Here is a 12082-nt window from a genome sequence, read left to right as displayed (position 1 = left end):
AAGGATCCAAACCACATGTCATTCAAAGCTCATTGCTACAGTTAGCGGGTCCATCCCAATCCTCTAACTACACTCGCTGTACTTAATCTGTGATGAACTTAGTCAGAGGTACAGGTGAAATCTAATTGGAGGAGACAAGAACAGGAAGTGGATTTTGCCTCTTGAGATGCACCTCAGGTCTATGTCTCAGTATGGAGTGTGTGTACTTTGACGGGCATATTGCGTTCATGTTGTTCTCATTTAGCCATGCCAGCACCGCTGCCAGATACTTGGCAGCAGCCTCGGAAGGAAATAGAAAACAGACATAAAGTGTTTATCAGAGACAGAATTATACAACCTTTTCTTTTGGGTTGTTATTATTTTTTTTCTAAGCCTTTACATGCTGCCTGCTTTAGGTTTATGAGAAGTAGCACATGGTATTTGGCTTGTTTGTGTGTATGTGTGTGTGCCTCTTTGAGTGTGTGTGTGTGTGTGTGTTTAACCTGGCAGAATGAGTGGTTATAGGTCTGGCTCTGTTTACAGGGCCTGTCACAGCCATTCAATCCATGTTAGCATTTAGCATCTAGCATGCTCCATTGAAAGGCCATTATATCTATAGCTTAGCTGCTTAGGTGTAGCCTACTGAGTTTACCGAGCCTGTCACAACCATTTAGTCCAGCCAGACCCACTGTGGACTGCAGCCAAGTCTCCTTTTTTTCTCCCTGGTGTAGTGTTAGGATAGACTCTGCTTTGCCGGAGCTTAGTTTAGCATTATGTAGGCAAGGGCTTGGCTACAGTAGGCTGCCAGCTCATGCTAACCATCGTAATGTTAGTGTCTGAGTGAATTAGCCTTCCTGTTAGCAGGGCTCTTGTCTGCACAGTTTCAGCCCAAGGAAACCCCTTGTGTGTTTAGTTATTGGTTCCTAACATTCACACTGAGGAAAGCATTTCATGATATCATACACAGCTTTCGGAATGAGGAATATGAATGGGATTGTTTTGATTAAAAGCCACAGGGGACTAGGAATACTATAAGGCTGGGCAATGAGACTCTACTTGTAAAGATTTAACCACTGTGCCAGACTTTGTACAGCAAATAGCTTGTTTTAAAGGGAAGGCATCTTTTGCCACACACTGGACATCTTGTCTTTTGACATGAAGTGTATCATATAAAGTGATGGTTAATGGATGGATGGTGACACTGATCACATTTCCCCTGTTCTTCTCACAGGATGATGAAGAAGGAATATGGGCATGATGAGCAGCACCATGGGACCCCTGCATCCATTTGTTCATAGTAAGTTTCTGTTACACAGCTATTGCTAGCTTTCTTTACTAACTTTTTATTTTATGTACTCCATGCCGGAGTGTAGTACTGTGTATCTACTCCAGATATTTTAATGATCTTCTACACAATAGGCTTGTTCAATGGGCTCGAGAAACCATTAGCTGGGAACATTGATGATACCACAATAACCAAAACATTACCCAAATCTGACAGAATAGAGTGTAAAAGAACCCGGCTCTTTTTCCAGTTGCTTATGAATTTCAGTCGACTAAAGAGCCTCAGTTGATTCAGAGGTTTATGGCTGGCTTTCTGTGCAGTGCTCATATAGTTGTCGTGCCGTGGCTATATAGGTAACTGTGTGGTATTAGACCTATACAAACCCAGCAGCTTAAAGCAAGCATACCAGGGCCCAGAGGTGATAAAAACGACACAGTGAGAAAAACCAGAGATGGACGAGTCTGTCTCTCCACGCCCCGCTTTTTCAGTTGTAGTAAAGTTTTACCGCGCTACCCCACCCCGTTGTGTGTGCCAGTGTGTGGGGTATTTAATTACAATACAACGCAGAACAGTCATGAAGACTTTTTTTTTCCCTTTTCTTTTTTTCTTTCTTTTTTTTTTTTTAAGGCTGTGAGCTGAAAAAGCATAAAATGAAGAATGCAGAGTCATAAAGGATAATTCCTGTTTTGCGGGTTTTATATCGAAGCCCCCCCATAGACTCAGGATGTCTTTGAACATAGATGTGCGGAAAGAGTTCTGTGCAGGGAGGGTTATGGTTTGCTTGGTACTAATAGAAGTGTGAGCAAGTCAGAGAGAGACAGAGATGTATAAATGTACATGTGAGAGACGAGAGAGATAGAGAAAGAGAGAAGGGGAGAGAGAAGGAAAGGGCACTTATGTATTTATGTGTGAGTGAGAGAGAAAACCAGGCAGCATGGTATACTCATAGTTTCCAGTGCATCTCATTCTTTTCCCCCAGTAATCCACAGGTGGACCATCACAAGCAAAATCTGTCTCTAACCTCAATGACTTAGTAGTTGTGCACTTTGCCCTAGCGCTGCTTTTGGGATTAAGAGTCCTATAGCTCGTGTGTGAGCAAATGGTTTGTCTTACTGCAGTGAAAAGCTTTAGTGTGTTTAGCTATGATGTTTGTGTGTGCAAGTGCAAGTGTATGTGCATGTGCATGTGAGTATGTGTGTGCAAGAGAGCGTTGCTGAGCTATACAGTGCTGGAGCAGCCCACATAGCCTATAATCCAGTCCATGTGTGCTGAGAATGCAGTAGTGTCAGGATTCACCATAATGAAACAGACCACACTGCCCTCTTTCTCCCTCTCTTTCCATCTCTCCATCTTTTTCCATAACTCCCGTTCTTTCCACCTCTTGCGTCTATTCCTTCAAGGTAAACCTACAGTTGGACCCATGACTAGCCTACTGCTTCGGTATCTCCAATCAGATATCATGATGGTGTGTGTATGCACATGTGTGTGTGTATGTGCATGTGTATTAGTGCTTCTTATCCCAATCTAATAGAATAAGCCAGGCACATTAGCCTTTAGCGCAGAGTGGTGTTGTGGCTAGCGATATCAGTGCTGCTCATCTATCCACTGCTGTTATTCTGGCAGTGCACAACGCGAGCGCAGCTAACGTGTATTAGCCATCCTCTATGGGAGAACAGATGGGAGCCATTTAGCGGTGTGTAGCTACAGCACAATAAGGCCAGACCTAATCCCCATATCCTGTCCCTGAGTGAGCCCTCCCTAATATGAGCAAACAGAGATGACAGCACCGATAGACAAATAGCCGGGGATCTGTGTGTCTGCGTGCATGTGTGTATATCAGTGTCTTTGCAGGCATGCATGCTAGCTTTGATTGGTGTTTCTTATGGTTAGCCTTGGCTCCCAGTGCTAGGCTGCATTTTGAATTCCATACAAACCTAAGTGCTGAGTTCGAGTTGGCAAGTTTGAGTTCTGAACGTCCAGGTGTGGATTTGTATTGGTTAGCCATGGTTCTGTCTAAAAGGACACTGGGCTCTGATTGGCTCATTGTGGTTGTGTATGTCCTGCTGTTGATTACAGAGGTTTTGTTTACCCTCTTGGCCTCCCAGACCCCGGTCCTAATGAAATAAGAATGTCCTTTTGGACAGAGAGCACAAGAGAAGGGGGTTGGAGGAAAAAGTGAAGGAGAACATGGGGCCAAAAGAGTGAAGCAGAGTGGGGGGAAGAGGTTTTCTGGAAACATTATGCTTTTATCCCACCGTGAAGTTATTTGTACTGAATGAAGCGAAAAGAAGCTGAGAGGCTTTCCAAGTGGGGACAGAAATATGTTTGTGTACGTGTGTGTGTGTGCGTGCGTGCTTGTGTGTCTGTGTGTGTGTGTGTGTGTGTGTGTGTGTGTGTGTGCGTGCGTGCGTGCGTGAGTGCGTGTGTGTTTATGCATGTGCACATGCAGGAAGGAGTGAGGCCTTGTTCAGGTTAAAACAAGTCAAGAAGATGGCTTTCATTTGCCCATGCTGTGTTTGCACTGAATACAGTGTTTGTATGTCTGCATTGTGTATGCCAGTAAGTATCCAACTTGTGTATGCACGGCTTAAGCAGGTCTAGAAAAAGGAGCCTAAGTTCAGTGGGAAACTGAAATTGGACAGCACAATCCCACTTATTCTAAAATACAATTTAACTGAACTGTTTGTGCTTGACTCTTAATTGCTTGTTTCTGTTTGGTTCTAACTTCGAGTCCAAGGGCTCCTCGCTACCAAAACTGACCTGACAACTTATGTAACTCATGAACCCAAACTAGAGCAAGCATGGAAGCAAAGCAGGCAGGAAACAGTGAATTTTGTTGACAAAACGATAGATTCCCCCACCAGCGGCTGACTGTGGGAGGCGCCCGGTGGCCTCTCTATTTTCTGTCAGTAGTTTTGTGGGGAACTGGAAAACTGATAGGGACGCTTTGCACAGATAAGCCCTCTGTGAGGTTTTCATCCTGTTGAATGTACACAAAAGTTTCAATCAGGATTTATCCTGTTAAAACCGAACATTATTTTTCTCACTTTATACTGAGCTGGTGTTGAAATGAAATGTAGGAAAGAAAGCTTTTCTTTTTTTTTTTTTCCTCTGAGGTTTTCTCTGAAATTTGTTTTTGGTTATCAAAACAAATGTAGCCATACCGGTTTCGTCACGTTTCTGTAGATTTATGGATTTCTGTAAGTTTGGACTTTTATGAAAGTCAGTATGTGGGTGTTTATATCACAGTACATTCGCACACAACCATGTGTGGAACTGCATGTTTCCTTCTGGCTGCAGTTCACTGTTGTTAGGTTAAAAAAAGGTTAAAAAAAAAAAAAACCCAGTGTTCTATCTGTACATCCTTAATATGAAACTTGAACTGAGTACAGACTATAAATGCAGAAATGACAGCTAATATCGGCTGGTGGAATTGACGTCAGTTTTCTGTAACCACAGTTCTGCAGCTGAGATCACACCAGTTTTTGCCTGCAGCAGGTGAGATCACTCTTCTTTGTGTTCCCTTATCCTCAGGTTGGTAATGAAACCTCAAAACACTCACTCTCACATAAGACTTGATATTGGAACAAAAAAAAAAAAAAAAGATGTCTGTGTGGGAAATTACGTGACCTTTCAGTGTCTGTACAGTTTCTCAATTATGATCATAACAGTTTAGAGCTCAGACGTGTCTGCTCTTAATGTCACTGTGTTCACATTACTTTTAACAGTAAACAAAATGTTTTAAGTATCAGGCTGAATTATCATTGGTACGTTTGCCCGCGGCATCTAAAATGGTCGAGCAGGCCCTGCCACTTTTTCTGCCCTGTGTGCCCTGTTGAATCTCTCAATTATCCCACGCGTTGTTTATTACAAGCTGATGGCGCATATTTTTACAAGTTTCCTAAAGAAATATCTGCCCCATGTTATTAACACAACTCAGGAAGTGTTAATTAATGAATACGTTGGTGTAATTATGGATTCTCCAGACATTAAGGTGTGAATCCGAAATAATGGTTTAGTCTTATTTCAGTATTCTACATCATGAATTAGGTTTGTGTGTGAAAATGGAATTAGTTGGAGTAAAGTCTCTAGCCAGATACTGATTATCAAAAAAGCAAACTACAGTTGTACGTTAAACTTAAGTTGCTACATCTGCTGTTCTGTTTGGCTTGTTACAAGAAGTTATCAATTACTCCACACTTTTTGTTTTGAAATTGCATTTTTGTTTGATATAAAAGGTCCAAGTCCACTTTTACTTTCTGGAACAGACAGAAAACCTCTGTTTAGGCCATGGAAATGCCTTTCAATTCCAGTATTATATGTATATGTATGTATGTATATACATATTAAATTCCATGCTGTAGTCTATAGCAGCCCATTGAGCCAGTTCCCACAATCCCCAACTTCCACCTGTGTGTGTATGCGTGATTCTGCGTAAACGTGTGTGCACATGTTACGTACACACTTGTGTGTACATTTGGGTCATGTTTGCGTACGTCCTTGCACACATGCGTGGCCGTGATGTGCCACGTGTTTTTTTGGCGGCCAGTGAACCGCAGCTCGGAGGTCAGTAGAGGTGTCTGACAGAGGCCATCCCTCAGCCAGCTGTCAGCATCATCAGTCTGTGAGGTCAAAGGTTGTTCCACGAGGTTGAACATGAGTGGGGAGAAGTCAATAACTCAGCAACACCTGAGCACAGACATCTGAGTGGGCTGCATGTTGTTATCTATTTCACAGCACCCTGAAACAACACTGGAATTATTTTCTAAACCGCCCTCTTCTTGTGAAGATGTGAGGTCCGCTCTCCGTCTTTAATGGTACAGAGACTCGAGCAAAACAGTCACTGTGGTAGCTTTTACAAATAAGTGGTTCTGAGAACTCACTTACTGTATATGTAATAGTACCAGGGGCTGTAGTTCTTGAATCCTAAAAAACTTATGTGAAAAATAAAAATAAAATAAAAATGTCATATTGTGCAACAGAGTAGGACAAGGATTTGGCATAAATTACACAAATTAGAAAACCAGGCTTGTGAGAGAGGAACTCAATCCCAGTTGTCTCCACCACAGTCTCACTTGTGTACTGCAGTCTGCAGACTGTGGCATCATGATTGATTTGACAAAGACATATAAGTGTTTAAATGCCATGCACAGTATCACCTTTAAGTAGTTAAATGAAGAGCAGCGATAGAGTTGCTTTGTCACTGTCAGCATGTGAAGCTGTAGACAGACAGCACCCAGAGACAGCGGGGGGGGGGAGGTGGGTGAGGCGGGGAGAGATGGAAGGACTGGCAATCATTGTGAGGCAGACAAGTTAATTCATGTTTTTTTTTTTTTGTGGCTTTCTTGAAGTTGTGTGAAGGAGAGGACAGTTAGACACCTGATGTGCGGATCATAAGTCAGATTGTCTGGGTAAGCTCCTTTTCCCCACCCACAACACACTCATTACACACGCCGAGACCCGGCCACACACACACACACACACACACACACACACACGCACACGCACACGCAATCGCTCGTGCAAGCCTGCAGATGTGCAGGAATGAAGGTAGGTTTTGTAATTCTAGTTCTATTATCACAGCTAAATCCCTACTCATCAGTGCTCATCCATGCAGTGGAAATTAAGAGTGTGTGTGTGCTCATCATGCGTGTGCCCTGTGCGGGAAACCCATTACTTGTATAAGCGCCACCTCTGCCTTCACTCAGCTGACGCGAACAGGTCTGCTGTCCGACCTGACCTTGAGCGTGGAGATGATGGTAACATGGTATGACAGTCTCTTTAAGACTGACGGGCCTTTCTGTCGTCCAACCAGCCAGCCGGGACCGGAATGGGATTCATCCTACGACCGCTGATGGTGGCCCGAGTCTGCGTCCTCTTGCAAGCATAGTAGGGTCATGAGCTCATGCTGTCCAATGCCCCGAGGTTATTTTAGTTGCACTTTTTAAAATGAGTTTTGCTTTGTTATTATTTAAGGATTTCATTTTATTAGCACTTTAGTTCCAGTATGGTTGTGGAGGTACTGACTTTTATTGACATCTCCAGTTCAACAAATAATCTTCAGTCGAGCTTGTGTCCTCTTCTGAGTTCTCTGACCTCACCGGCTTTATTAAAGCATGATGCTACAATGTGGTGGTTAAGTGTTTTTCCAAATTGTGCTGGTCTGGCATTGTTAGTTTAACTTTTAGGCATGGGTCTGCTCTTTAAAAACACATGATCATGTAGGCAGTTGAGGGCAGCTTTGACATTTGTTGGTTTCTTTTTTTTCCCCCTTTGGTTCAAGTGCACAAACACATCTGCCAGAGGACAATAAGCACTTACTTTTGTTTCTTGGTTATGTAATTGAAATGACGCTTTAGTGCTTTCTCATTTATGACCACTAATTCTCTGGCTCAGGCTCATAATCTCAAACATCCTCTCCGTTTGCAAGTAACATTAACCCGCAAAAAAAATTAAAAAAGGGGGCTCATCCTGATTGGCTGGGCTTACACATGAAAATTTATATGTCATGACTTTTTAAACTATTATTTAAACACTCAAAGTATAGATACAGGACGTCAGTAAGCTGAAATACTTGTACTGAACCACCTCATCCTTCCCTCTCTGTCTGGACATGTCAGGTGTGATTCAGTCTGTGTCTGTAAACTCCTCTCTGCTTTGCTCTCTGTGCAATAATGGCACAGCGAGCCCACAGTCATAAATCAGTACACCTTGGGCTGGCTGCTGCTGTTTTTCACCACTCGTTCCCTCCTTTTTCTCTCTCTCTCTCTCAATCTTTCTCTCTCTCTCTCTCTCAGTTATCGCCACAACTGCTTCAAATGCTATTGCCACATGCAAGTGTTCTTGTGGTTTGCTGTTAGAGATGCAGATTTAAACATTGTGGTGTAAATGCATGATGTTGAGGTCGAATTGGGAAAACCGATTGACGGGTTTAAATATTTTTGGCAAGCTTTCGCCGGTTGTGTGTGCGTGTAAAAGAGAAATCAAGAAAGACAGAGAGAGAAAGAGAGGCTGGCAGGATTATAAGGGTGTTTTGTGAGCTTATGGAGATGGCAGCATACAAAAGCACTTCCCTCAGGAGAAACTTGCACCTGGGGAGGTACTTCTGAGCGTTTGAATGTGAATGTGTGTGTGTGTGTGTGTGTGTGTGTGTGTGTGTGTGTGTGTGTGTGTGTGTGTGTGTGACAGAGAAAGAGACAGTGCAAAATCATTGTGTATAAGAGACCTCTCAGTAGGATGCTCTGGAGGTCAGATCCCCTGTTCAAGCTGGATTACATCCCAAAGAGAAAGTCTGAACATCCACAAAGACTCAATGATGGAGGGAGGTAGAGGGATTTAGAGACACAGAAAAGGGAATCACAGCCTTTTCACTTTAAACCTGTTATTTTCTTCAGACTTCCTGTGCTCTCCTCTCCCTCTCTCTCCCTCTCTCTCCCTCTCTCTCCCTCTCTCTCTCTCTCTCTCTCTCTCTCTCTCTCTCTCTCTCTCTCTCTCTCTCTCTCTCCCTCCCTCTCTCTCTCTCTCTCTCTCTCTACACAAACACACACACTAAAAGCACTAAAAATACCACACAGCCTCGGGTGTTGGGTAAGGCCTCTGTTATTCCCCAAACTGTGTTTTTAACATATAGACCCACCCCTAGGCTGCCAATCACAGAAGTAGCCACTGCTCCAAGGCAGAGAGTGATATTCAGGGGCAGAGAGACAGAGGCGGGGGGTTGGAGAGGGAGGGGGCAGTTGCTACAAACTAGAAGACTCACACCTGCTGACTTTACTAGATGTGACACTCGATCACTACTGATATTGCACCACTCACTTAAAGGATGTCACACCCCGCAACATACGGCGAATTTGATGCCTCTCTGCCCACAAATACAGACATACGTAGCCTACACTTAAATCACCTAATAGAAAGCAAACGTTTATGATCAAGATTGACACCCACGGAAACACTGTGGTAGAGAAATAACACTACATGTATTTTAATAAGTAATAGCAGAAGGAATTTCACTGTTTTCTTTCCCTATTCTCGAAATGCCAGAGCTGCTATCGGACACTCCTTGTAGAATTGAAGAGGAAAACTAACAGGAATTTACCTGTTTCCTCCCACTGAAAGTCATCTCAGTGCAGAGTCAATGGAGAGGCTTCATACAGTAACCCGGGCTATCACGGAGCTACTGTAATAACATCAACAACCTTTGGACTGCCACTCACCATTAAGGGCTGACCACTAATTAGGCCTCGTATAACAGTAGGCTGCAGTTTATTTCTCACGCTAGCCCAACACTTTCCCAAAGGTCGTCCGTGTCTAAGGGAGCCTGTAAAAATCGGGATGTACTGTGTTGCCATTCGTCAAAAAACAGCAACACTTTCCCTCCATGATTGATGTTTTGCAGTGTAACTAGTTATGATAGCTTTCTTTTCCTCAGAAGAAGAGTCGCTGACATTTTATATCAGTGACCTTTTCAAACCTGCATAATGTTTGTTGAACTTCGAATCCCAAAATGGGTCACTGCCCTATTGCTGCAGGCTACCCATATGACATGGGCAGTAAAATGTTTTAAAGCCCCTGAGTCTTAAGGCTACAGAATAAACTTCTCATTTGGGCCCCACGCTAAAAGAAAAAAGTGTATAAACCCCTGGCCTGAGCGAAAGTTAGTCCGACAGTGTGGTGTGTTTTCAGCCAGGTTGTGTTTTCCAGTGAAACCTTAGAAATGGATGTGGCCTCTCTTTCTGTCACTAGATCAGCTCAGACAAGCAGATTAGTGCTGTAGCTGCTCTGTGTGTCCCTCGCGGCTTACTGTATGTCACTGCTGTAATCCTTGTAATCAAACCGATGGGTCAGGCTACTTTACAACAGTGTCTCTCCCATACATGTATGCGCTTATGCTCGCATGCCCACATGCATACAACTTACAAATGTGCAATAGAAGTCTCTCTCTCTCTCTCTCTCTCTCTCTCTCTCTCTCTCTTGCTGTTATCTGGGCTTGTGGAAAAGCCACACTTGTACGATGACATTCAGCACAGGATTAAAGCCCATGTAAGACCCTCCTCATCTTACACTGCTGCTGCCAAGAGGGGATCTATACAACCACACACTCTCATGCAACCCTGTACACACCCTGGCAGAGACACAACTGCAACACACACACACACACACACACATACAAGTAGTGTTAGCAGACAGTTGTGTGCACACACACTCTCACATTGGCAAATCCCTGCACCCTTGTTGCTTAGCATGTCGTCCTCTTGTTACTCCAGACGAAAGGAAGTCTGTCTCCTCAACAAACAGTGATACACACAGTCATGCACGCGCGCGCACACACACACACACACACTTACACACTGACATCTTTTTGTCCCGCATCCCACAACTATCCTCCCTGCTTTTCTCTCTGAAACAAGGGTATCCTTGCCATGAATGAGCCCAGAAACCAAGCCCATCTGTCTGCAATGGAATTGTGGACCCCCACCACCACCACACAAACAAACATACATGGACACACACACATATACTGTATGCACTAGTGTTGCCAGGATGTACAAAGAGATGAACAGTTACAGTAGAGAGAGGGGATGGAGACTGGGGGTAGATTGAACACAGACCTGGGTTTTAGTCGTACTGAGGCCAGACACGGTCAGGGCCTTAGTTAAGATGCTGCTGTGTATCTAGGTCACGTTGTGTGTATGTGTCTGATTTTTTCTTCTTTTTTTTTTTTTTTTGTGCATACCTCCAGGGGTTAGTTGGTTGGGTCTGGAGAGGATTCTCATTGGAATGCGTTCTGATTGGGCTAGACAGCGATCCTTTTCTGATTGGTTGTTTATCCTGGGGGCTTCCACTTTGGGGGGTTGCTTTGAATCAGTGCATCTCTGTCACTCCCTCTCCAATTCTCTGTTTCTTTTCTTCTCTCTCTCCATCTCTATATGTTGCAGAGCGCCGCTGGCTCTGTGTTTGATGTGAGTGTGTTTGACGGGCTAAAACAGAACCAGCAGTGGGCTGTTCGGTGTTTCTGCTGAGCTAAGCGATGCTCGGCGGGGAAAGGGTTGCCCACAGCAACCTTTGGTGCTAAGTGGTCAGCTACAATGTGCCTTATCAAAACTGAGTCATGGTGTTGATTTACCAAGTTAGAAGTGGGGTTTGTATCTAAAGCTGAGTGGTTTTTGAGATTTTTTCATACTAGGTACCGGCACCAACAGGAAAACCATTGAGAAATATTAACTTGTTTGTATACAAAACCCTTTGCTCACTTTAGAAAACAAGCCAGAACCATCAGATGTCGATGTTTTCTAAACACAAGCAGTGAGAGAAAAACATTTGCCAAATATTTTTTTTAACATTTAACCAGGAAGTCTCCTGAGACATGTTATGTCTTCCACAAGAGAACCACACGAAAATAGAGCAGAGCAGCAAATGTTATTTATATCGGGAACTATATGATCAAAACCGGACCAGACATTTGATACCATACAGTTTTCAATACTTGCTCCTATTTCAGTACCACCAAAGTGGGATTTAGTTTGTAACCAGGTTTGTAGAGTTCTCTTATGCTTTTCGTCTTGTTGATTATTTGGCTGTGATGGTTTGATTTGGAAGACTATACTTTCTTCTGTCGAGTATTGCCACGAAAAGACCTAAAAATATGAGGACATTAACTTTTGAAATCAGAATACTCCATGTTAATCTTCCTGTGACACGCACCCTGGTCTTTCAAAGCACCACTGTCACCCGCCTGTAAGAAATATCTATGGCTAAACGTGAACTGTGTGAGAGAGAGAGGGGACTCGGCCAGAGAGGCTCGCTCGATTATTCTTTCTC

The 12082-nt window shown here is 43.6% G+C and overlaps 1 protein-coding gene across 15 annotated transcripts in view; it reads left to right on the top strand.

The window, feature by feature from the left end:
* Positions 1 to 12082, top strand: part of LOC130174624 (ERC protein 2-like) — a 151968-nt gene that overhangs the window by 114813 nt on the left and 25073 nt on the right. For all 15 annotated transcript variants that reach the window (XM_056384635.1, XM_056384634.1, XM_056384632.1 and 12 more), the window contains one exon: positions 1211 to 1276. In XM_056384635.1, the coding sequence (XP_056240610.1) occupies positions 1211 to 1237 (27 nt within the window). In that variant the 3' untranslated portion in view covers positions 1238 to 1276. The remainder of the gene's footprint in view (positions 1 to 1210; positions 1277 to 12082) is intronic.

This window comes from Seriola aureovittata, chromosome 9 (genome assembly GCF_021018895.1).
Source record: "Seriola aureovittata isolate HTS-2021-v1 ecotype China chromosome 9, ASM2101889v1, whole genome shotgun sequence".
Lineage (NCBI taxonomy): Eukaryota > Metazoa > Chordata > Actinopteri > Carangiformes > Carangidae > Seriola > Seriola aureovittata.
This window is presented reverse-complemented; position numbering and strand designations above follow the sequence as displayed.